General features: G+C 46.6%; 1 protein-coding gene across 1 annotated transcript; it reads left to right on the top strand.

The window, feature by feature from the left end:
- Window positions 1–14,689: 14,689 nt before the first annotated feature.
- Window positions 14,690–21,059, top strand: Stmn1 (stathmin 1). The gene is made up of 5 exons (XM_027399642.2): window positions 14,690–14,775; window positions 16,424–16,496; window positions 16,981–17,153; window positions 20,005–20,196; window positions 20,552–21,059. The coding sequence occupies exons 2-5, from the start codon at window positions 16,484–16,486 to the stop codon at window positions 20,621–20,623; spliced, it is 450 nt and encodes a 149-aa protein (XP_027255443.1). The 5' UTR covers window positions 14,690–14,775; window positions 16,424–16,483; the 3' UTR covers window positions 20,624–21,059.
- Window positions 21,060–22,730: the final 1,671 nt, after the last annotated feature.

The raw sequence follows: 22,730 nt of genomic DNA, 5'->3' as shown, positions 1-22,730 counted from the left end.
TATGGTGCTCATTTGATACATTCCAAGGGTTTTGCTCCTGTTAAGAGGCAGAACCAGGATTTGAACTTAGAGCTTAGAGATGGGTTTCAGATCCCATCCTCTTTCATTATTTTTTAATGTCACAAACTAAATCAAATGCAATTTCTAAACCTACAGTTTATAAAACATCTCACTTCAGAAAGCTCAGGGTATGTTAAATTTATTTTATTTATTTTTATTTTTTTCTGAGACAGGGTTTCTCTGTGGCTTTGGAGGCTGTCCTGGAACTAGCTCTTGTAGACCAGGCTGGTCTTGAACTCACAGAGATCCATCTGCCTCTGCCTCCCGAGTGCTGGGACAAAAGGCGTGCACCACTACCTCCTGGCTATGTTAAATTCTTACCAAAGAAAGACATGAACATCATTCAAGATGGTTTGCTTCCTTTTCAAATATAATTATTTCCACTTTGTGTGTGTATATACATGTACATGGTCATGGAAGTGCTGGTGTGTGCAAGGATAAGATACATGGGGTAATGAGAAGAGCCAAGTGGAAGGCAGGAGCTCACCAGCTCAGTTTGGGACACATTTATGTGGAGACAACCAATTGAAGGTGCAGGGTAGAATTTGATGAACGAGACCACAGACCAGCACATAAACCTAGGCTGGATTTACAAGTTCAGTTTTTATAAAGTTAAGCTAACATTTACAAATTAGCAGCACAGATGGTATATATGTTTTAAATTTTTATTTTTATTTTTTATTTTTTGCTTTTGTTTTAAGTACCTGGTGCCTGAGGAGGCCAGAAGAGGGCACTGGATGACCTGGAACTGGAGTTACTGATAGCCATCTGGGTGCTAGGAATTGAACCTGGGTCCTCCAAAGAGTAGCTGGTGCTTGTAACTGCTGAGCCGTCTCTCCAGCCCCGTATTTAAGTTTGTTTGTTTTTTTTTTTGAATAGTTTTTGGTTTTTTGCTTTGTTGTTTTACTTTTTTCTCTTCCTTCCTTCCTTCCTTCTTTCTTTCTTTCTTTCTTTTTGGTAGGGACACAATCCCATAGCCCAGGCTAGTCTTAAATTCCTTTCTTTGTTTCTTTGTTTGTTTCTTTCTTTCTTTCTTAAAGCAGAGTTTCTCTGTGTAAACCTAATTGTCCTGAAGCTCAGAGATCTTCCTGCTTCTGCCTCCTGAGTGCCGGGATTAAAGGGGTGCTCTATCACTGCCAGGCAATAAATAATCTTTTAATGAAGAACAGAGAGGTGGAAGAGGAGAAGGGATGCTTGGGGGTATAGGGAGAGAGGTGCCATGGGAAGGTAGGACAGTGGGAGGAGACTGAGGCCATGTGTGTGCTGATATCAGGTGATCCAGAGCAACAGTCCTGTCCAGAAGCAGGCTCACGGTCCAGACAGAAGTGCAATCAAGGAGCTGCAAACAGACTGTGGTATGACAGAGTTGTTGGGTATGGTAGAGGCCTACAGAAGGAAGGGGCTAACTTGAGGGATAGGGTGGCCAGGGAAGGCTTTCCAAAAGTAATGACAATGACAAAGCATTTCAAAGATGGCCAGAAAAATCTCTGCAGGTTGGAGGTGACAGAGCAAGACAAGGAGAGAGATGTGCCAAGGCACAGCAGGGGTACAAGGTACAGCAGTGTCATAGCTCGGAGACAGAAAATACTCTCGTGGACTGATGGTGTAATGGAATCGTAGGGAAGGACCCTCGAGATGAGTGACAGTTGGCCTATTGTGGGATATTATACACTGTGTGAAGATGCATTTGCTGTGATTGGTGTAATAAAAAGCTGAGTAGCTGGGCAGGAGGTAGAGCTGGGATTTCCAGGGAGAGAAAGGAAGAAGAGGAGGAACTGAGGCTCACAGGAGACATCAGGGGACACAGAAAGGAAACAAGAGGTTCAAGAAGGAAGAGAGGTAACACCATATGTTAGGACATAGGTTTATATAAATGTGTTAAGTTATAAGACCTAGTTAGGAACAAGCCTAAGTTATAGGCCAAGCTTTCATAATTAATGAGAAGTCCCTGTGTCATTATTTGGGAGCTGGCTGGCAGGACAGAGAAAGACTTGTTACAGACGATGGATGGTCTCGTGTTGTTCAAAAAGTTGGCCTTTCATCCATTTCATAGACACAGACACAGGGTGATTGTCAGAGCCTAGAAAGCCCCATGGGGCATTGGTGGCAAAGGCTGACTCACTTTCAGCTGAAAAGTTTACTTCTAGCTGATTAGATGTCAATATTTAAAAATCAGAAGAAGGCTGGGCATTGGTGGTGCACGCCTTTAATCCCAGCACTCAGGAGGCAGAGGCAGGTGGATCTCTGTGAGTTCGAGGCCAGCCTGGTCTACCGAGCGAGTTCCAGGACAGGCTCCAAAACAATACAGAGAAACCCTGTCTCGGGAAAACAAACAAACAAACAAACAAAAAATCAGAAGAAATCTTTCAACACATATGCTTCTAAGAGACACATCACTGAAACTCAGTGGAGCCCACCACTGTGGATTGAATCCTGCCCCCCTAAAAGATGTAGAAGTCCTGATCTCCCATCCCCCATCCTTGTGACCTTATTTAGAAGTTGAGTCTTGGTAGATGACCAAATTAAGATGAGGTCATCAAGCTGGGCACCAATCCAGTACCACTGGTGTCCGGATAAGCAGGACATTTGTGGACCCAGAGGCAGACAAACACAGATGGGAAAAGAGGCAATGACTAAGGGAGAACTTGGTGTGTCAATCAACCTATACCAAAGATACTCCAAGCCCAAAGAGGTTTAGGATAGATTCAACCTTGGAAGGAAATCAGCCCCATGACACCATGCCGTTGGGCTTCCAGCCCTAGCAGAGGACATTTATTGAAGCCACACAGTTTGAGGAACATTGTTAAGATAGCCCAGAGAGGGGCTAACCCATCCCCATCCCCATCACATTCACGGGCGGGGTCTTTCCACTGGCCCTAGGCCCCTGCTTGGCTGCCCTGTCCTGGTCCCCTCCCTAGGCTGGGGCGAGCCCTCATCTGGTGCAGCGATAGGCCTGCACTGTGAGTCACTGTTGCTGTCTATGGATGGAGGCCAGAGCTTCATTAGGAGAGGACTTTGTAGGAAAGAATTGATGTTTCTTCTTATTTATTCAGCATCCCGACTTCTCCACTTGACACTCCAGCCTCCTCCAGCCCTTTCGAGCTTGAATTCCACTCAGTGTAGACTTGCACCCCGCCTGGAAGGCTCGTGATTTCGGCAACCTCCTTTTCACTTCTGGTAACAGTTGTAACCTCAGCCTCCTTGACTTGCTCAGACACCTGATAATGCTGACTGCTTTGGAAGCCTGTGGGGACTGGGAATGTTTCCTGTGGGAGGCTATGGGATAGCCCTGAAATGTAATGAATCCAAAGAAACAAGTGATCCCCTCTTCTCCGTTTCTAGGCCCACAAGAGCCCATTGGAGAAGTAGACAAGGGCATGGGGAGGTAGCTCTCCTAGAGAGAACTTTGCCAAGTGTGCCCAAGCCCTGGTTTCTAACCCCTGGACCATGTATACCAGGAGTGACAGACAGCAAATGCCTGTAATCCTAGCACTCGGGAGGCAGAGGCAGGAGGATTGGAAGGCAATCATCCTGGGCCACATAGTGAGTGAGTCAAGGCCAGACTATGATCCAGGAGATCCTATCTCAAAAGTTAACAAAGAAATAAAAATAGACTAGATCTAAAATGAAAAATTTCCAAATGTGGAGGTACACACACAATCTCAGCATTGGGCACACAAGGGTAGGAGGGTTAGAAGTTTAAGGCCAGAGTATCCTACATGAGACGGTTTCTCAGATAGATAGATAGATAGATAGATAGATAGATAGATAGATAGATAGATAGATAGATGAAATTCAGTGACACAAGATAGGATAAGATCATTCTCCCTGCCCCATAGAGTCAAATTATCCACCGAAGCAGCAGAAGCCCAGCAGAGGCAGCAGAAGCCAAACAGAGGCAGCAGAAGCCCAGCAGAGGCGGGAGCCATCACCTTCCATCTCCCCGTACTTTCTCTCTACCTCTCAATCTCTTGCTTTCTCTCTGATTTGGAGACAGGGTCTCACTCTGTGTCTCAGGTTGGCCTGGAATTCACTATGTAGCCCAGGCTATCCTTGGATTTGCAGTAATCCTCCTGCCTGGGGCTTCCCTAGGGCAGGGGTTATAGGCACAGACGGCACACCCAGTTTACACCATTGATTTCTTGTTTGCATTTTGATCATTCAGAAAAGACGGGATGTGGAACGCAGCAGAAAGCACCCACCCAGCGACCTCACTAAAGAAATGGCACCAGCTAAGGAGCCAAGACTCTCCATGCAAGGTGGTGTTCCCAGCACTGGGGAAGCAACACAGGCAGATCTCTGTGCATTTGAGGCCAGCCTGGACTACAAAGCAAGTTCCAGGACAACTAGGGATACACAGAGAAACCCTGTTTTGAAAAACCAAAACCAAACCAAACCAAACAAAAACCCAGTTCAAAAATGGAGGAGCCAGTTAAAGTCAGCTGTTTAGTTAACAGCAGTGCACTAATGCAAATGTCCTTCTATACAGCCTAGAGATACAGATTCGAGTTGAGAACCCTATTTTTAAAAAAAAAAATTGCATTTATATGTGTGGGGTGAGCTGTGTGTGATATGTACTTATGTAAATACATGTATGTAGATTAGTTGATTTCTCTCTCTATCTCTCTCTCCCTCTCCCTCTCCCTACCCCTCCCTCTCCCTCTCCCTCTCTCTCCTCTCTCTCTCTCTCTCTCTCTCTCTCTCTCTCTCTCTCTCTCTTTTTCTCTCTTTCTGGTTCTTTGAGATAGAATTTCTGTATGTAGCCTTAGCTATCATGGAATTAGCTATGTAAACCAGGGCTGGCCTCAAGTTGGGAGGTGGTAGTGCACGCCTTTCATCCCAGCACTCGGCAGGCAAGTAGATCTCTGTGAGTCTGAGGCCAGCTTTGTCCACCAATCGAGTTTCAGGACATCCAGGACTACACGGAGAAACCCTGTCTTGAAAAAACAAAAACAAAACAAACAAACAAACAAATCAGGCTGGTTTCAAACACACTCTTTAGGTACCTCTACCTCCCAAGTGCTGGGTTTAAAGGCATGTGTCACCATGCCCAGCTCCAGACCTACAAAAGTGAGACAATACATTTATTGAGGCCACTCAATTTAAGGCACATTGTTAAGTCAGCCCAGAGAGGGGTTAGCCTATCCCCATCACATTCATGGGCTAGGTGTTCCCACTTGCCCTAGCCTCCTGCTTGCTGCCCGGCCCTGGTCCCTCTACGGTGACCTTGGCTGGCACATGCACTAATCTGTATAGAAGCAGAAGAATAGAACATTCATTTTAAAAAACTAGTTTGCTGACTTGATCTATAATTGAAATACTGGAACATATGATGTGTGGGCGTCTCTCTTCTACCCCTGGCCTGGCTCAGCATCGGATCTGCATAGCTTACATCACTTGGAAGCTTCAGTGCTTCTTTGGTCAGCTCCTTGATCATGCTCAACATTTTTTTTTTTTTTTGGATGAGTATGTGCACAATTGTGCAGTGTCTGTGGAGGCCAGAAGAGGGCATCAGATCCCCTGGAGTTACAGGCTGTTGAGAAATGTGTTTTCTGTGAACACTGGGTTTTCTGTAAGAGCAGTAGATACGCTTAACCACTGAGCCATCTTTCCAGCTTCTGGCTATTCCGGCACTCACTCTGGAATGGTCTCGAACTCACAGAGATCCGCCTGCCTCTGCCTCCCGAGTGCTGAGATTAAAGGCGTACGCCACCACTGCCTGGCTGTCTATTTTTAAATTTAACTTTAAAAAATTATTTATTTTGCCGGGCGTTGGTGGCGCACGCCTATAATACCAGCACTCGGGAGGCAGAGGCAGGCGGAGCTCTGTGAGTTCGAGACCAGCTTGGTCTCCAGAGCGAGTGCCAGGACAGGCTCCAAAGCTACACAGAGAAACCTTGTCTCGAAAAACCCAAAAAAAAATATATATATATATATTTTATGTGTGCAGGTGTGTATATCCATACACAGCTATGTTCCTGGTGCCTGAGGAGGCCAGAAAAAGGTGTCAGATCCCCTGGGACTGGTAGAGGTGGTTTCAAGCTGCCATGTGGGTGCTGGGAACTGAACCTGGGACCACTGGAAGAGAAGCCAGTGCTCTTAACTGCTGACTCCTGACTATATCTCCTTTTTTACTGTGTGTGTGTGTGTGTGTGTGTGTGTGTGTGTGTGTGTGATGTATGTGGAGGAAAACCTATAGAGTTGTTTTTCTCTTTCTACCATGTGGGTCCTGGCTTCACCTGCTGAGCCATCTCACCAACCCTCAACCATTATTTTTTAAAATAGGGTCTCTCAGTGAACCTGAGGCTCATGAAATTGATGACATTACCTGACCAATGGACTTCAGGCATCTGCCCACAGCTAACCCGGTGCCCAGTTACAGGCATGTCCATCTGTGTCTGACTTTTTGCATGGATGACTTTCAACATGGATGATTTTTACATGGATTCTGGGCATTGGAACTCAGGTCCTCATGCACTTGCAACAGGAGCTGTACCAAATAAACCATCTCCCCAGCCTCAAGTTGAGAATGTTGGACTCCTTGAAGTCAGACCCTTCACTTCCCATTCCCAGCCCCCATGTGTGTCCCCGGACCGGACCGTAGGCTGTAATGCTGTAAGAGCCGGCTGTCGGCTGGGTAAGAGCCTCCGCAGGTCTGGGTAAGAGCTAGCTGTAGGTTGGGTGCACTCATAGGCAGGACTCTTGGGCCTGAGAGGAAGGAACTAGCATACATACACCATCATTTTGTCAGGGAACTTCTGGAAGGTGACCTAAAAAAAACAGGGTGTCTGGGCCACTGAGCTCCTTTATTTGGCCCCAGGAGGGTGATCTCAGGAGAAAATCAGGGAGTCACCCCATAAAAGGGGGTCATTAGAAGACTGCAGAGCCTCCCATAAATACAGATGAGGCTTAGAACATGGAGTAAGAGTCAGGTGTAGGGATGCACTCTGTGACCCAACCCTCAGGAGGCTGAAGGAGGAGGACTGGGGTTTGAGACAACCTGGGCCACACAGGAAAACTCTGTCTCAAAACAACAATAAATAAATAAATAGCCAGTCATGGTGGGTGGTGGCACACAGCTTTAATCCCAGCATGGTGGGGCGGGGGTGTTGGACAAAGGCAGGCAGGAAGCAGAGGCAGGCAGGTCTCTGTGAGTTCTACAGAGGGAGTTCCAGGACAGCCAGGGCTACCCAAAGAAAAACCCTGCCTCAAAAACAAAACAAAACAAAAAACGAAAAACAACAACAAAGAAAGACACAAAGAAAAAAGCAAAACTAACAAAGAACATGGGACGGCAATAACTGTATCTTAACTGTTCTGTGCGCACACACACATAGTGTAGACATGTTTCCACACTTGACAGTAGCACGTTTTAAATTATCACCATGAAAAGTCTCTGTCAATAATCATAGTATTTCAGGATCAGAAAAAAAAAATGCAGGGAAGATGTAGTTTGGAATTAACCAAATAATTGTGTGCATGGGGCTGGGGTGGATGAGGGGCAGGAGGGGAGAATAGCCATGAAATAGACCCTGCCTTCAAAAAGCTTCTGCTCTCTGAGTGACACCTGCAGACACTTGCACAAGACTTACTGAGACAATGGCTCTGGTGCAGCCCGAGCTATTCTGAGCTCAGCTGCTTCTGTCCAAGCCTTTATATGGGTTATTAATATACTCGAGGAACTGACAGCCACATCTTCAGTGGCTTTTCTCCTCCCCCAGCCTTCCCCGGAGCCTGAGCCTTCCAGAGACAAAGCTTTTTCAAACTGCTCTTGAATGAGTTGAGAAAATGGATTAAACGCCACATGGTGAGGGCTGAATTGGTACCACTCTCATGGCAGGCAATTTGGCACTATCCAAATTCCAAATGGGCTTGTCCTTTGACTTTACAGTCCCACGTCTAGGGGTGTGTTTTTCAGATAGGCTCACCTACATGGGAAATGCCCGGTGTACAGGGCCCTTCACCACAGAATTGTTTGAAAGAGTTCCTAGGGATGACCTGGGGTATATGGAATGAGCACAGTTGAGGTTAGTTCAGTCGTGGGATAGTCACACTGTGGATAGCAGATCAAGGGCATGCTAGATGTAGGAACAGTGGAAAGACCTTGACATATATTGTTCTTTTTTCTGATATATATTGTTAAGTGAGAACTAAGCAGTTAAACACAGAAGACTCATGGCTACTGTTAATCACGTGTAAAAGCCGGTGCTTTTACAGGCGCACACATCTACAAATTTACTTCTGTCACTATAAAGACCCTGATTATTGTGGGCAGAGAAGGAGGTGGAGTAATTGGCAGATAGAGATCAATAAAGTAGGAGAGATGTTTTAATATTTATTTATTTATTTATTTTGAGACAGGGTCTCTCTATGTAGCCCTTGCTGTCCTGGAACTCTCTATGTAGACCAGGCTCTCCTTGAAGAGGAGGGTTTTTATACTTAAAAATAAACATGTGTCCATGTCTGTGTGTGTGGAGGCAAGTATGCTATATATAGCACGTATGTGGATATCAGAGGACGGTTTTGGTTCTTTTCTTCTTTCTTTCTTCCTTCCTTTCTTTCTTTTTCTTTTTTCTTTCTCCCCCCGCCCACCCCCCAGACATGGTTTCTCTGTGGAACAGTCCTGGCTGCCCTGGAACTCACTTTGTAGATCAAGTGAACTTGGAACTCACAGAGATCTGTCTGCCTCTGCCTCCTGAATGCTGGGACGAAAGGTGTGAACCACCATCATCTGGCCAGAGGACAGTTTTTGAGAATCAGTTCTTTCTATTATGTGGGTTCTAGAAACTGAATTCAGGTTGTCAGACTTAACAACAAGAACCTTTACCTGCTGAACTCCCCACCCCCCGACACACACACTTAAAATTTTCTTTTATATGTGGCTGTTTTGTCTCCAAGTTTATCTGTGTACCACCTACATAGCATGGCAGCCAGAAGAGTATTTAAGAGGGCCGAAGATTCCCCAGAACTGTAGTTATAAATGGTTGTTAGCTGTCATGTGGGTGTTGGGAATTGATCCCAGGTCCTTTGGGAAAGCAGCCAGGGCTCTTAACTGTAGAACCATCTCTTCAGCTCCCCAACCCTTTCTTTGAGTAAAGGAATCAGTATGTAGCCCAGACTGACCTGCCATTTGCAATTCTCCTGCCTCTGCATCCTGAGTGCTGGGATTATAACTATGTGCCCTTGCACAACAGTTTTATTTTTAAATCATGTGAATGTTTTTTATGAAATATGAAATTAATTTAATTATAAAAACATACTCCATGGGGAGCTGAAGAGATGGCTTAGTGGCTAAGAGTGTTTGCTCTACAAGCATGAGGACCTGAGAGTCCCCAGTACCCACATAAGGAGCCATGTGTGTGTAACCCAGCATTGATGGACAGAGATTGACAGATCCATAGAGCTCACCGGCCAGTCAGAAAAGCGGAAACTTTCCATATATAGAGGGAGTCCCTGTCTCAAGATGATAAGAAGGAGAACAATGGTGTGCACATACACACTCACACTCAGACACACCCATACTCATACACACCCACACCCATACACACTCACACCCATATACACACATACATTCTCACACTCACACACACCCACACTCATATACAAACTCACACACAAAATACACTCACGCACAGACACACCCACACACACCTACACTCATACACACACTCACACCCACACACACCTACACTCATACACACACTCACACTCATACACATCCACACTGATACACACACTCACACCCATACACACTCATACACACACTCACACCCATATACAAACCCATACATTCTCACACTCATACACACCCACACTCATATACACACTCACACACACACACTCTCACACTCAGACACACCTACACTCATAACACACTTACACCCATACATACTCACATACACTCTTACACTCAGACACACCCACACTCATATACACACTCACACCCATACACACTCACATACATTCTCACTCATACACACCCACACTCATACACACACTCACACACATACACACTCACACTATTATAACACTCACACCCATACACACTCAATACATTCTCACACTCATACACACCCACATTCATGCATACACTCACACCCATACACATACACTCTTACACTCATACACACTCACACCTATGCACACCCATACTCATATACACACTCACACACACACACTCACATACATTCTTACACACTCACATACTCATACATACACAACACACACACTCACTCATACATAAACAACACAGATGCACACTTACACACCCCTCCCTCCCTCCCTCCCCCCCCTCTTCCTCCATGGGGAGGCTGGGGTGTGTTCATTGCTTGCCTAGCATGTAGAAGGCCTTAGGCTTGATCCTCATCAGTACAAAGCAAAAGAGTTGACTGATTAAATTAGATCCCCTAGTGAGAGGCTGAGCATGCAGCTTAACAGAGCTTGTTTAAGGCGCTGCTTCAATGCCCAACACCGAAAAATGACAATATAGAGGGGTCAAATAGAGGGGTCCCCTGGTGTCTTAGTCAGCTTTCCATTACTATGGCAAAATTTCTGAGAAAGTCACCTTGAAGGAAGAAAAGTTGATTTGGGCTCAGAGTGTCAGAGGTTTTGTTCATGGTCACCAGCTCCATTGTATCTGGGGTAGAGGTAAAGCTGAAAGCATGGCAGGAAACAAAACTGCTCTTCATGGAGGCAGACACACATTGCTTGTGCCCTCAGGAGGTATGGGCAGGGAGGGGCTTGGGGCAACCACAAATACATCCTCCAAAGGCAGACCTCCTGAGACTTATTCCCCCAACCCCACATCTTATTTTTTCTTTCTTTCTTCCTTTTTTTTTTTTTTTTTTTTTTTGAGACAGGGTTTCTCTGTGGCTTTGGAGGCTGTCCTGGCACTTGCTCTTGTAGACCAGGCTGGTCTGGAACTCACAGAGATTCACCTGCCTCTGCCTCCCAAGTTCTGGGATTAAAGGCATGCGCCACAACCTGGCTCAAAGCCCACATCTTAAGGTTTCTGTTGCCTCCAAGAATTCATTAAGCTATGAATTCATCACTGGCTGGAGAGATGGCTCAGTGGTTAAGAGCACTGACTGCTCTTCCAGAGGACCTGAGTTCAATTCCCAGCACCCACCTGGCAGCTCACAGCTGTCTGTAACTCCAGTTCCAGGGGACCTGATGCCCAGGACAAAACACCAATGCACATGACTTCACCAGGAATGGATCCCTCCGGGAGGCCCCACCTCTGAACACTGCTGCAATTGGAGGCCAAGCCATCAACACACAAACCTTTAGGGGCGCATTTCATTTCCACACCATAGTACCTAGCATGCGCATGGCCCTGCTAGTTCCCTAGCACCATGGGAAAAAAAAGAGTTTTAGAAATAAAATAATTCTGGGGCTGGAGAGATGGCTCAATAGTTAAGTGCAATGGCTGTTCTTCCAGAGGCCCTGGGTTCAATTCCCAGCACCCACATGGTGGCTCACAACTGTCTGTAACAGGGGTTCTGATGCCAATGCACATAAAATAAAGTTTGTTTTAAAAAAGAAATAAAATAGTTCTATTGGAAAACTTAACTCAGTAAGGACAATTGCAACCCTAAGGATAAAAAGTCTAACATTCATCCAATGCATGCATGCATTCATTCCATTCAACAACTTCTAGCAATCCAGGAACTTTACTACAGCAATGCTGGTTAACACATGCTCTGTTCCAAGGCTGACCTGGGCTCTGTGCTCAGGGCTTTCAATGCATTATCTCAGACACCACTCCTGTGATGGAGGACCTAACAGCTCAGCACAGGAAGCTGGCTGTGAGAGAGGGCTCTTCAACCCCTCCTCCTCCTCCTTCAGGCCCTCAGCATGTATGAAGCCTTGTACTAGACACTCAGACAAGACATGACAATGCCTGTACCCACTAAGGGGGACAAATGGGTGAAATATTCTCAGAGATGGGTTTGAACAGAAAAAGACACATTAGAGCCTAGATCCTGAGGACTAGGGACAAAGGGAACAAAGAAGCTTCAACAATAAAATTGACTTCTCCCGTGACACCCCTGGCTAAAGACAGGCCCCAGGAGCAGCAGTGGACCTCAGAGGCGCCTGTGTGGGAGACAACCTCTGTGGCCTCAGAAGCAACAATGAACAAAGGCTGTCGCCTCTCTGGGAATAACTGAGATCTGACAACAGCCTGGTGCGTTTCATCAGTGTAGACATCTTTTCTGGGCTTTGAAGCCTGAAGTACTCTCCTTTGGCTGTCTACACAGATCAAATAAGCTGGACAGCTGCCATATCTAGACTGTACTTTGTGCTAATCCATAGTTACAGCCGGCCCCATAACAATCCGACCAAACCATCTGAGCAGAAGCAAAAATAATTCTCATAGGCAAAGACAGGCAGCTCCGAGACGGAAACATTAACCCCTCGATGCCTCTTGGAGAGGGTGGGGACTCTTGCTAGTCTTAGTGGAGCTGGAGGTTGTGGCCCTTTACACAGGAGAGAAGCAATGTTGTTAGCTACCCTTTCCAATCCTGGACACCATCTATGAACACTGGTGAGAACTGACTTTCAGAGAAGCAACCCCGTTCCATCCTAAAGCACAGACCTTCCCACCACACAGGCAAACACCTTTCAATCCACAGGGTCATTCATTCCAGGAGGAAACTTGATCCCATCCCCCTTTGTCCTCCTAAGCAGCAGTGAGAATCTCAAGAAATTCTTGTCACAGATGCCAACACAAGCCGGCATCCAACAACAAATCCAGAAGCCAAGAGGCATCGCTGAGAAAGATGAAAAATCTACATGAGTTCTAACATCGACTTCATGTCTAGCCGTGGTTTCCATGGAAATAGACATCTGCTCTAGAGAGAAAGGTGTGTGTGGGGGTGGGGTGGGGTGGTATAAGTACTTTAAAATAATCAGTGTTTTGAAGGATTAATTTTTCCCTGTCACAACATTAATAGAAATATGAAATTTTTGTGTGGCAATGTCTTGCATTTGGAAAAAAAACCCTGCATCGCATGGGTGGGACCTGCCACACATCTCCAGATCAGTACAAAGACTTCAAGACAAAGTGCAGGTTCAGAAGGTCCCACACCTCTTGGCGTTGGAGGTCTTTGCTCATTTGTGTTACCCCTGCTTGTCAGTTTTAGTCTCACTCCCGTCCAGGGTTTAAATGGTTCTGAGATCCATTCAGAAAACTGAAGCACCTGACCGATCTGAGGCTATGTTTGTGAAAGAGAAAAGCCTTTCAATGTGCAGAATCGGCTGCTGCTGCTCACAAGTTAAGCAAAAATCACTTTGACTGACTGGGGTGGGGGCAGAGGGAGACTGACCCCACACAAGAGCAATTGTTGGGAAATATGCCTCTATAAGCATATTTCAGGCAACAGTGCTTTGCCAATTGCTTGCTTTGTGTGTTGTCTACTGTCCAAATAACACGGTTTTCATTGTCCTGTGCATCTATTGTATTTTATCTCGGGTACTTCCCTATTGTTTAGCCAGACGTATTCTGGCTAATTCTTTTAAAATTAGGACTGCTGTTCCACAGAGGCCGTTGTATGTGTGGTTTGGTTTTGGGGACACCAAATCCACTAGTAAAATAGTGTCCCTTATGTATAGGGTTTCTGAGCAGGTGCCTTGGGGAAATGACCAGCACATGGGGACACAGCCTTGGTCAGAGAGGAGGGGTCTGAGAGAGGCAGGATCAGGCTAATTTCCTTTGTGTTTCTGCTATAGTTCTCCTTTATCCAGGCCAGAGGGAACCGTGACCTTGTGGCTCCTTTTGTTTACATTCTCAAAGAGAGCCCAGCCCCGTTCGGGGAGCACGTGCTTTCAGAACAAAGCAGCACTTTACTGCAGCCAGTGTATCTAGAGCTGCCATCGCTCTTCCCTTTCCTGTCACCGCAAGGCTTTGGCAGGGGAGATGGGGTCTCCCTTTCAAGCTTAGTGGCTTTGTTAGACCCAAGATCAGATTCCAGAGCCTCACGCAGTCCTGCATAGATCCCCCAGTGTTTCCAATTCGGGAAGCTGAGGATGGAGAGAATGCAAAAGGCCGAGGGGAGGACCACGCCCGTGACCTGTCAGCACGAAATGGGTTAGCGACCGCGATGTTGCACTACAGGTGACAGGCTGGCGTGTGCCAGTGGTAGGACGCCGAGGGTAGAGGACCGTGAAGGGGCGTGGAGTGGCATTGTGTCACAGGGGCTCGGGCGACCGGGCGGGGTGTGGCATCAAAAGAGACACTGCCTAGGGAGCGAACCAGACTCGGGCGGCTAGGCAGAGAAAGAGTCCAGTCGATCAAGGTCTAAAAGACCAAAGTAGGTTAGAGCCGACCCCTCCCTCGCTCCTCGCCTCGCCCGGCTCGCCCCGCTCTTTTCCAAGAGATGCAGCTCCGCAGCCGGCTTAGTCCTACGACCACAGCCGAGTGTTGTTCTGCGCAGAGACCCGGGGTCCAGCCGGGGTCCACACCTGGGGGACCCTCCCCCCGGATCACCCCACCCCTTTGCATTGTCCTCCTGCCCAACTGGCCCGAACTACACCTCCCAAGATGCTCCGCTCTAGAGGGGCGGGGCACTCCAGGCTTGGGGGTGGGACCGGCACGTGCCGTCGCACTCAGCCAATGCCAGGCCCCGCGGCTGGGTCACGTGCTGCTGTTTGGCGCTTTTGTGCGCGCCCGGGTCTGTTGGTGCTCAGTGTGGCCAGGCGGCTCGGAGCGAGCAGGTGGGTGCTGGCTCGTCTCGGGTTGCGGAGATGGCGGGGTAGGCAGCAGCCTGGAAGGCGGCGGGTCGCCAGCGGAGGACACTGGAGGGACGGGGCGGGGCCCCGAGACCTGGAGGGCAGGGGCGTTCGTCTTTTGTGTGCGGCTCGGGCGGAGCCTCGGCTTTTGTCCCCGCTCCCCGGGGACGCGGCTTGGTGGGGAGGGGGCGCGGCCAGCTGTGGGCTTCAGCCTGGATGCGAGCGTGGAGACAATAGGGGCGTGGGCCGTCCCCTGCTTCCACCGTGCGGTGGGCGCGGCTCCTCGGGGGTCCCCATTGTCTGATGGAGAGAGCCAGGCTGCGGGCGCCCGTGCTCTTGAGGGGCGGCGCCCGCCGGGGCTCCCGGGGCTCCATGGTGGAGGTCGCTGGCAGCGCCGGGGACTCGAGCTGGGGTGGAGGCGGTGCAGCAGAGCCCGCTGCAGGGCTGTGTAGCCGCGAGGTATTTTTGGCGGGAGTTGGGGGGGGGAGACGGCCCCGCGCTGCCAGCCCGAGAGGGGCGGGGCACCCCGGAGGACCGTTAGCCCCGCCCATCCTGTCGCTGCCCACGCGCGCGGGCTCCCGAGTGTAGAGAGGTGCGCGGAGATTCGAAAAGGCGCGGGGAGTCGAGGGGCGGGGCCAGGGGCCGGAGCGCAGGGCGGGTTCTGATTGGCCCGGGCCGCAGACTGCCCGCCCGGGCCAGGACCACGCCCATGCTGGGTAGGCTGGTGCGTCCGATGCTTTGCTACAGCTAAACGTTTTTTTCGCTGCCTCGGATTTCAATGTGTAGCGTTTGGAGCCTTTAGTCATCCGCTTCGGGTCTAAGAGAGTGGTGATCTTTTTAAAAAATAATCGACAAGTGTTAAAATTATTTTTGAGACGTAAAGTAGCAAACGAGACAAACATAAAACGGGTGTGGTGGCGCATGTCTTTAATCCCAGTACCCAGAATAATGCACCCCCCCCTCGTGTTCATCGAACCCATGGCTTTGCAAATGTTAGGCACCTGCTAACTCACTGGGCTAAACCCCACCCATCTACACTGAGGCCGAGGCAAGACAATTGCAATTTCAATGCCAGCCTGGGCTAAATAACTAGACCCTGCCCTCAAAAGAAGCGCAGAGGTTCATAAAACTTCATTTTCACACTGTTAGGTGAGTAGCTTCAACCCTAGGAACAATAGGACTTGAATACCATTGGCTACTAGCATGGGTGTTATCCACCATGGCTGACAGACAAAGCAGGGGTGGGTATTTCAGTTGCACAATGAGTTGAACACAGAATTAAGATGGCTCCGATCTCATTGTTGCGTTGAATCTGGAATATCTTATGTTGGATAGAAAAAAATCAAGGTTATGGAAGGAATCCTTCAACCTTGTGAATGAACCTCTGATTTTTTTTTAAGATTCCAAGGGTTTTTTTTTTTTTTAAGAACATCATTTGATTTTCTGCCTCTAGTATTATTCAGTTTAAATTTCCTAACATGTTTAAGTGTTTCTAGATGATTTTTTAATGATGTCACTGATTCCACCTAATGATTTTCCTGACATTGTCATTGGTTTCATTTGAGGTTCCTTTGTGTTGATGACATAGAGAAATGCAAAGAAATTGATTGCATCCTTTGAAAATCATTTTCAGGGCTCTCTTTACCAGTGGATTGTGGAGGGTGCACGGCCAGTCTCTTGTCTTCTGTTCGACATGGCATCTTCTGGTACGTAATTGATTTAGAAATGCTGAAACTGGGATGGGCTTGCTGCTTTAGAATAGGAAGTGGTACAGGTCTTGAGCTTTTAATTTGACATTTGTGTTCTTTTCAAAACTGAATTTACAAATAAAAAGGCAATTAAAATTTTATCATTTGGTTGAATATATGGAAAGCTCACCATCATTTATAATTATATAATTCGGCTTGGTCCAAAGCAAAATTGTGAGGTTTTACAAAACAAGCCATTCTTTGTTTAATAAAATGTTTGTCAGATACTAATTTCTCCTTAAAATGGTATTTGTTAGTTCAAAATGTTGAGCTTTTTTTTTTTAAAAAAAAAATAGATATTACTTAGTTTCTTACCTACAGACATTTTCATCAGCTTTAATTCTATTCATTAAATTGTTGGGTTTTTAGAACATTATAGAACCCTTTATTTGAATAAGCAAACTGGGTTTTCCTCATTTATCATTAATCTGATCAACTCCAGATATTCAGGTGAAGGAACTGGAGAAGCGTGCTTCAGGCCAGGCTTTTGAGCTGATTCTCAGCCCTCGGTCAAAAGAATCCGTCCCCGATTTTCCCCTTTCCCCCCCAAAGAAGAAGGACCTCTCCCTGGAGGAAATCCAGAAGAAATTAGAAGCTGCAGAAGAAAGACGCAAGGTAAACCAGATGATTACAGGAGACAGGATACTTAACAGTGGAACGAGGCAAACCTTTTTTATTTTCATAGAAAGTAAGAAAGAATTGTTGCTGTACTGTGATTCTAAGTAGGAAATATCCTTGTGCTGATGGTTGGAAGAAAGCAGCAGCCATCACTTAATGAGCTCCTGTGAGGATCCAGCTCCTTGACTCAAGAGCTTTCTCTAATAAATGAAACCTCCATAGTGGGAATTATCTCAGGTAACAGACTAGAACATGGTATTATTAGGGCATTATTACGAGCTGGAGGCAGGATTCAAGCTAAGGCCTATGTTGCATCAAAGCTCATGCTTTTCCTCTTTGAAAAGTAGGACATTATTTGTTGGCAGATAATTCTTTGTTTCCTGAATTTTGCTTTTTGAGAGCTATGCAATAAAAACTTTAAAATTCCAGGGATGTGATATTGTAACTTTTTCTCACTTGTAAATACTTCCTTTATAAAATAGCCATCTTTGAAAGCTATTGAGGGCCGGAGGGGTGGCTCAGCAGTTAGGGGCATTGGCTATCCTTCCAGAGGAGCCTTGTGTGGTCCCCAGCACCCACATGGGGGCTCATAACCAACCATTCATAACTCCATTTCCAGGGCATCCAACTGCCTTCTGCAGACCTTCATGGTTACCATACATACAAGTAGTGCATAGATAAATGTGCAAGCCAACCATGCATGTAAAGTAAAATCAATAAAAAAAGAGACCTAATGAGAGGCTGGAGAGATGGCCCAGCAGCTAAGGGTCCGTGCTGCTCTTGTAGAAGACCAGAAGGTAGTTCCTAACACCCATGTTGGGCTGCTCACAACTGCCTGTAACTCTAGTTGTAAGGGATCTGATGCCCTCTTCTGGCTCTGAAGGCCTGACATGCACATGTACTTATATTCATACAGACGATACACATAAAATAACATAAAATGAGAAAATTTAACAAATACTAAAATAATCATAGAAGAACTGAGAAATGAAATTGTAACTGGAATTAAATATAATCATTTCACTTACAGAAGAATCCCTGTTAACATGTATTTCTGTACATTCAACAATATTTTTAAGATTTATTATGCATACAGTGTTCTGCAGGCCAGAAGAGGGCACCAGATCTCATTACAGATGGTTGAGAGCCACCATGTGGTTCCTGGGAATTGAACTCAGAGCCTTTGGAAGAGCAGCCATCTCTTAACCTCTGAGCCATCTCTCCAGCCCTCAGCAGTATTCTTAGTAAGAACTTTAGGGGCTGGAGAGCTGCATCTATGGTTAAAACACTTACTGCTCTTGCATCTGACCCAGGTTTCATTACCAGCACAGCTTCATGGCAGCAGACAGCAGCTCTAACTCAAGTTTCAGGGGATCCGGTCCCTCTTCTGGCCTCAGGCACCAGGCATCCATGCAGTACAGTACACTTACATGCAGGCAAAAAACATTTAAATATATTTTTACAAAAGAGTTTTACATACATTTTCATTAAACCTCTCTTCCCTCAGCTATGATTTAGGTGGGCAGATTTAATTTGGAGACACTAAGGCATGAAAAGGTTAAAGTATAGTCATAGCTGATCCCATATGAGCACCCTGGGGTAATTTGTGGTGTGACATGTACACATACATTTAGCTGCCAAAGCACATTTGCTTTTCAGTTTCTATACCTATTGTCAGCACTTACCATCTCAGGGAGAATGGGGATGTGAGCTGGGTACATCTACAATCCTAGTGCTTGGGAAGTAGAGGCAGGACCACCGGAGGTTAAAGATCATCTTTAGCTACACACCCAGCTGGAGGCCAACCTGGCCATGGGGTGTAATTCAGTTGGTAGAGTGCTTGCATGCTATGCATTAATTGCCAAGTTTAGTCTGTGGCACTGCATAATCTCAGCACTTGGGAGGCAGAGGTGGGAAGATCAGAATTTCAAGGTGAGTTCGAGGCCAGGCTAGAGTCTGAGACTGTCCCAAAATGCAAATAAAAAGAATGGCAGCATTTACCCCAGTGTGCCATCTACCTGTTCATTGATGTAGTTAGTAGTTCATGGAATAGGAGGAAGCAATATAATCCCAGAGTAGACAGGAAATCTAGGCCTTGTGCTCTGTGGCCCGTAGTAACTAAGTGGTGCACCTCCCATCTGGTCAGAGGTGCTGTGGAAGAGAACTGGTAGGACCAGTGGCGAGTGGCCTGCACTCAGACCATGCAAGCTGATTCTTCCAAATATATCTGAATCTGTTTGTAGGCTACTGCTAAAAGTCTGACAGGCTGTCTTGGAACTCACTTTAGACCAGGCTGGCCTCAAATTTAGAGATCCACCTGGCTCTTGTCTCTGAGTGCTGGGATCAAAGGCATGTGCCGCCATGCCCAGCTAGCTGACAATGCCCTTTTCATAACCTTTGGAATTAAATAGCAGAAATTCTTTAAAGTGCCATTCTTAAGTAGATTATTCAAGTCATGTAAATACTTTGAGTCTTAAATCATTTGGAAGGAAAACTTGGCTGGCTAGGTTGGTGTATGGCTATAATTCCAACACTGAGAAGTAAACACAGGAGCCTCATAGGTTCCAGGTGAGCCCTCGCTACAAAGACAGTCCCAGGCTAGCCTGGGCTACATGAGATCATGTCTCAAAAAAAAAAAACCCTAAATGAACAATTTTCCAAAGTAAATACAAGCCTTGATTGGAAAAACAAAGGTGATTTTCAATGTTTCATAATGGATACTTGAGCTCCTCACTTGGGTAGTTTAAAGGGACCCTTTTTCTGCCTGTTTTCCCTGGTGAATAATTTCTTTTGCAGTTTTAACTAGTGCCAAGGATACTTGAGGGGGGCCTGTTAAACTCTTTTGCAGTCTCATGAAGCGGAAGTCCTAAAGCAGCTCGCTGAGAAGCGTGAGCATGAGAAAGAAGTGCTTCAGAAAGCCATTGAGGAGAACAACAACTTCAGTAAAATGGCAGAGGAGAAGCTGACCCACAAAATGGAGGCCAACAAAGAGAACCGCGAGGCGCAGATGGCGGCCAAGCTGGAGCGTTTGCGAGAGAAGGTTGGTTTCTTGCTTTATAGAGGAGTTGGGAGCTTGAACCCTCTTCATAAAATAAGACTGGTTCCTTTTTGTCATCAGTTTGGGACTTAACATTCGTTAAGAAGGAATTTCATCTTAGGGAATGTTCTAGAATTCTAAGCATAATTGCATACTCCTTAGAAGAGCAGTTGGAGACTTAGATGTTATCCCCAAGATAACCAAAAGGTTTGAAGATGATGATGTCTTGGGATTTTTGGGTTGCGGTTCCCGTGGCTGTTGTGTGACTCGGGCTGTATTGGACCTTCTAGTGGGCAGCAGACAGGGCTTGACAAATTATTTTTTTGACAGATGACACTTACACATGGTTTCTTCTTAGGACAAGCACGTTGAAGAGGTGCGGAAGAACAAAGAATCCAAAGACCCTGCGGATGAGACCGAGGCTGACTAATTTGTTCTGAGAACTGACTTTCTCCCCGACCCCATCCTAAATATCCAAAGACTGTACTGGCCAGTGTCATTTTACTTTTTCCCTCCTGACAAATATTCTAGAAGCTGATGTAGGACCGTATAGGTAGATCCAGACCGTGAGATGTTTTCGGGGCTCAAGGGGAGAAACTGAAAGTGTTTTACTCTTTTTTAAAGTGTTGGTCTTTCTAACGTAGCTATTTTTCTCGTTGCATCTTCTCCACTTCAGCACACTTGGTGTGCTGGGTAATGGCTAGTACTGTATTGACTCTGTGGAAGACGTTTGTGAAGAGTATGTAGTGGCTTCTTCCAACCTGTTAGATGCTGATTATCTGTTCACTTTGCCATCCCAATTCTGTCCCAATCTTATCAGATGCTACTGTACTTGAATGGTTAATAAACTGCACAGTGCTGTTGTGGCAATGACTCTTTTCTCTTCAGGTAGAGACAAGTTATAGACGGCTTTACATGGAGCCGGGGACAGCGCTGCAGACGCCCAGCCAGTTCTTGGCACCAATCCCTTCCACAATCACGGCTTTGTGTTGTGTTGTGTGGTGGCCTCACCCTGATCAGCTGTTGTTCTCTTTCAAATGTTTATGTGCAAACAAGCAGGGTTTTGTTCACATTAAAAAGGCAGGTCACAGGCACGGATGGTGTTTTCTAGAGAACAGTTTAGAATATCTTAGAAGGCCCTAGGATATTTGATGATTTGTTTGCTTAATATGACAGTTGGGAGTAGAGGTGCCAGCTAATGCTTCCTCCTTCTAAGTGATGTCTTGAGATTCTGAATACTCATAAAACTGGCTGTGGTGACACCTATAAGAATAGGAAAGGACCATTAAGGCAGACACCTTGCCTTGTATCCAGAGGCTGTACTAGTCACTGCTGTCAGCGCAGCACAGTGCCCCTCAGTTCAGGGAAAGCCCCCAGCAGCTTTCCTATCCCTTTGGGAAATAGCTTTAATTATATACAATCTGTCTGCCCCTCACATCTGCATAAAGCTCTTAGACGCTAAGAGCCTGCTTGCAGGAGGGCTAACAGTACCTTGGGGACCAGGCTTAATGGCCTGTGCCTGTAATTTCAGCACTTGGGAAGCAGCGATGGGGGGGTGTTGGGGAACTGAAGGCCAGCCTAGGCTACAGAGCAAGCCCTACACTAAGACAAAGAAGTGGAGCTTCCCTTGTGTTTTACCAAGCGTGAGAGAGCCACAGAGGACCCTCTGTCTTGAGATTCAGTTGGGGAGTGGCGTTTTGAGTGTGGAGAGCATGTTTAGAACCGCTATTTGGCACACTATAAATCATGACTCTTGATTTCAACCAGACGCTAATGAGTGATCCATTTCTGACCTTGAGCTGGGAATGGTTATGCAATGTCTTTCCAATTGTGTAGAAGGCAGACCATCATAGGAGTTCTGAGAAACAAAATCCTAAGTGCAGCAGTATGCTCAGAGCAGTCCAGGGGTCAGGTGACACTTGCGTGCAGGGGCTGGGCTGTGTTCGCAATGGCTGGCATAGAGGTGCTGAAGGCCCAGCCTTGGCATCATGGTCAGAACTGAGCAGATGGGAATTCCGAATGCCAGCCTGGAGGTAGGAATTAGCAGCAATGACGTTTGTGCCCACAGATGATGCCACTTCTGTTAGAGCAGAAAAGGGAGTAGTCCCAATGTGGGTCTGAAGGATATATGAACCCCAGTTAACAGCCAAGCCAGTGGCCCCGGGACCATCCAAGCAGCAGTGCTATCCCTGGGAACTGTAAGGGATGATGCATCTTACACAAAACCAGAAGCCCTGACTGTAGGGTAAGCATTTCCCCTTTGTCACATTTCTCATGGATAGAACATAATGTTGGCTGTGACTGTTACACTGTGTGACTGACTCCATGGTACCCATGTGGAGAAAGGAGAGTCATGGGGATTCCTGGTAACTTTTTTTTTTTTAAGCTGTGCTAGGGATCAAACAGGGTGTCACATTCTAGGTAAACAATACTGCATCCTCACCCCAGAGGAATCCGTGCCTTTTCCTAGGCCTGGATGTTTAGCTACCTCAGGAGTCTGCCTCTCACCCGGAGGACCAGGTGCAAGTACTTCTCTC

The sequence above is a fragment of the Cricetulus griseus genome, chromosome 2 (genome assembly GCF_003668045.3).
Source record: "Cricetulus griseus strain 17A/GY chromosome 2, alternate assembly CriGri-PICRH-1.0, whole genome shotgun sequence".
Taxonomy (NCBI): domain Eukaryota; kingdom Metazoa; phylum Chordata; class Mammalia; order Rodentia; family Cricetidae; genus Cricetulus; species Cricetulus griseus.
The sequence above is the reverse complement of the archived record's forward strand: the minus strand, read 5'-3'. Positions and strand labels throughout refer to the sequence as shown.

Coding starts and splice junctions, on each gene's coding strand:
- Stmn1 (XM_027399642.2), top strand. Junction 17,154..20,004: donor CTGCAGAAGAAAGACGCAAG/GTAAACCAGATG, acceptor ACTCTTTTGCAG/TCTCATGAAGCGGAAGTCCT. Junction 20,197..20,551: donor TGGAGCGTTTGCGAGAGAAG/GTTGGTTTCTTG, acceptor GTTTCTTCTTAG/GACAAGCACGTTGAAGAGGT.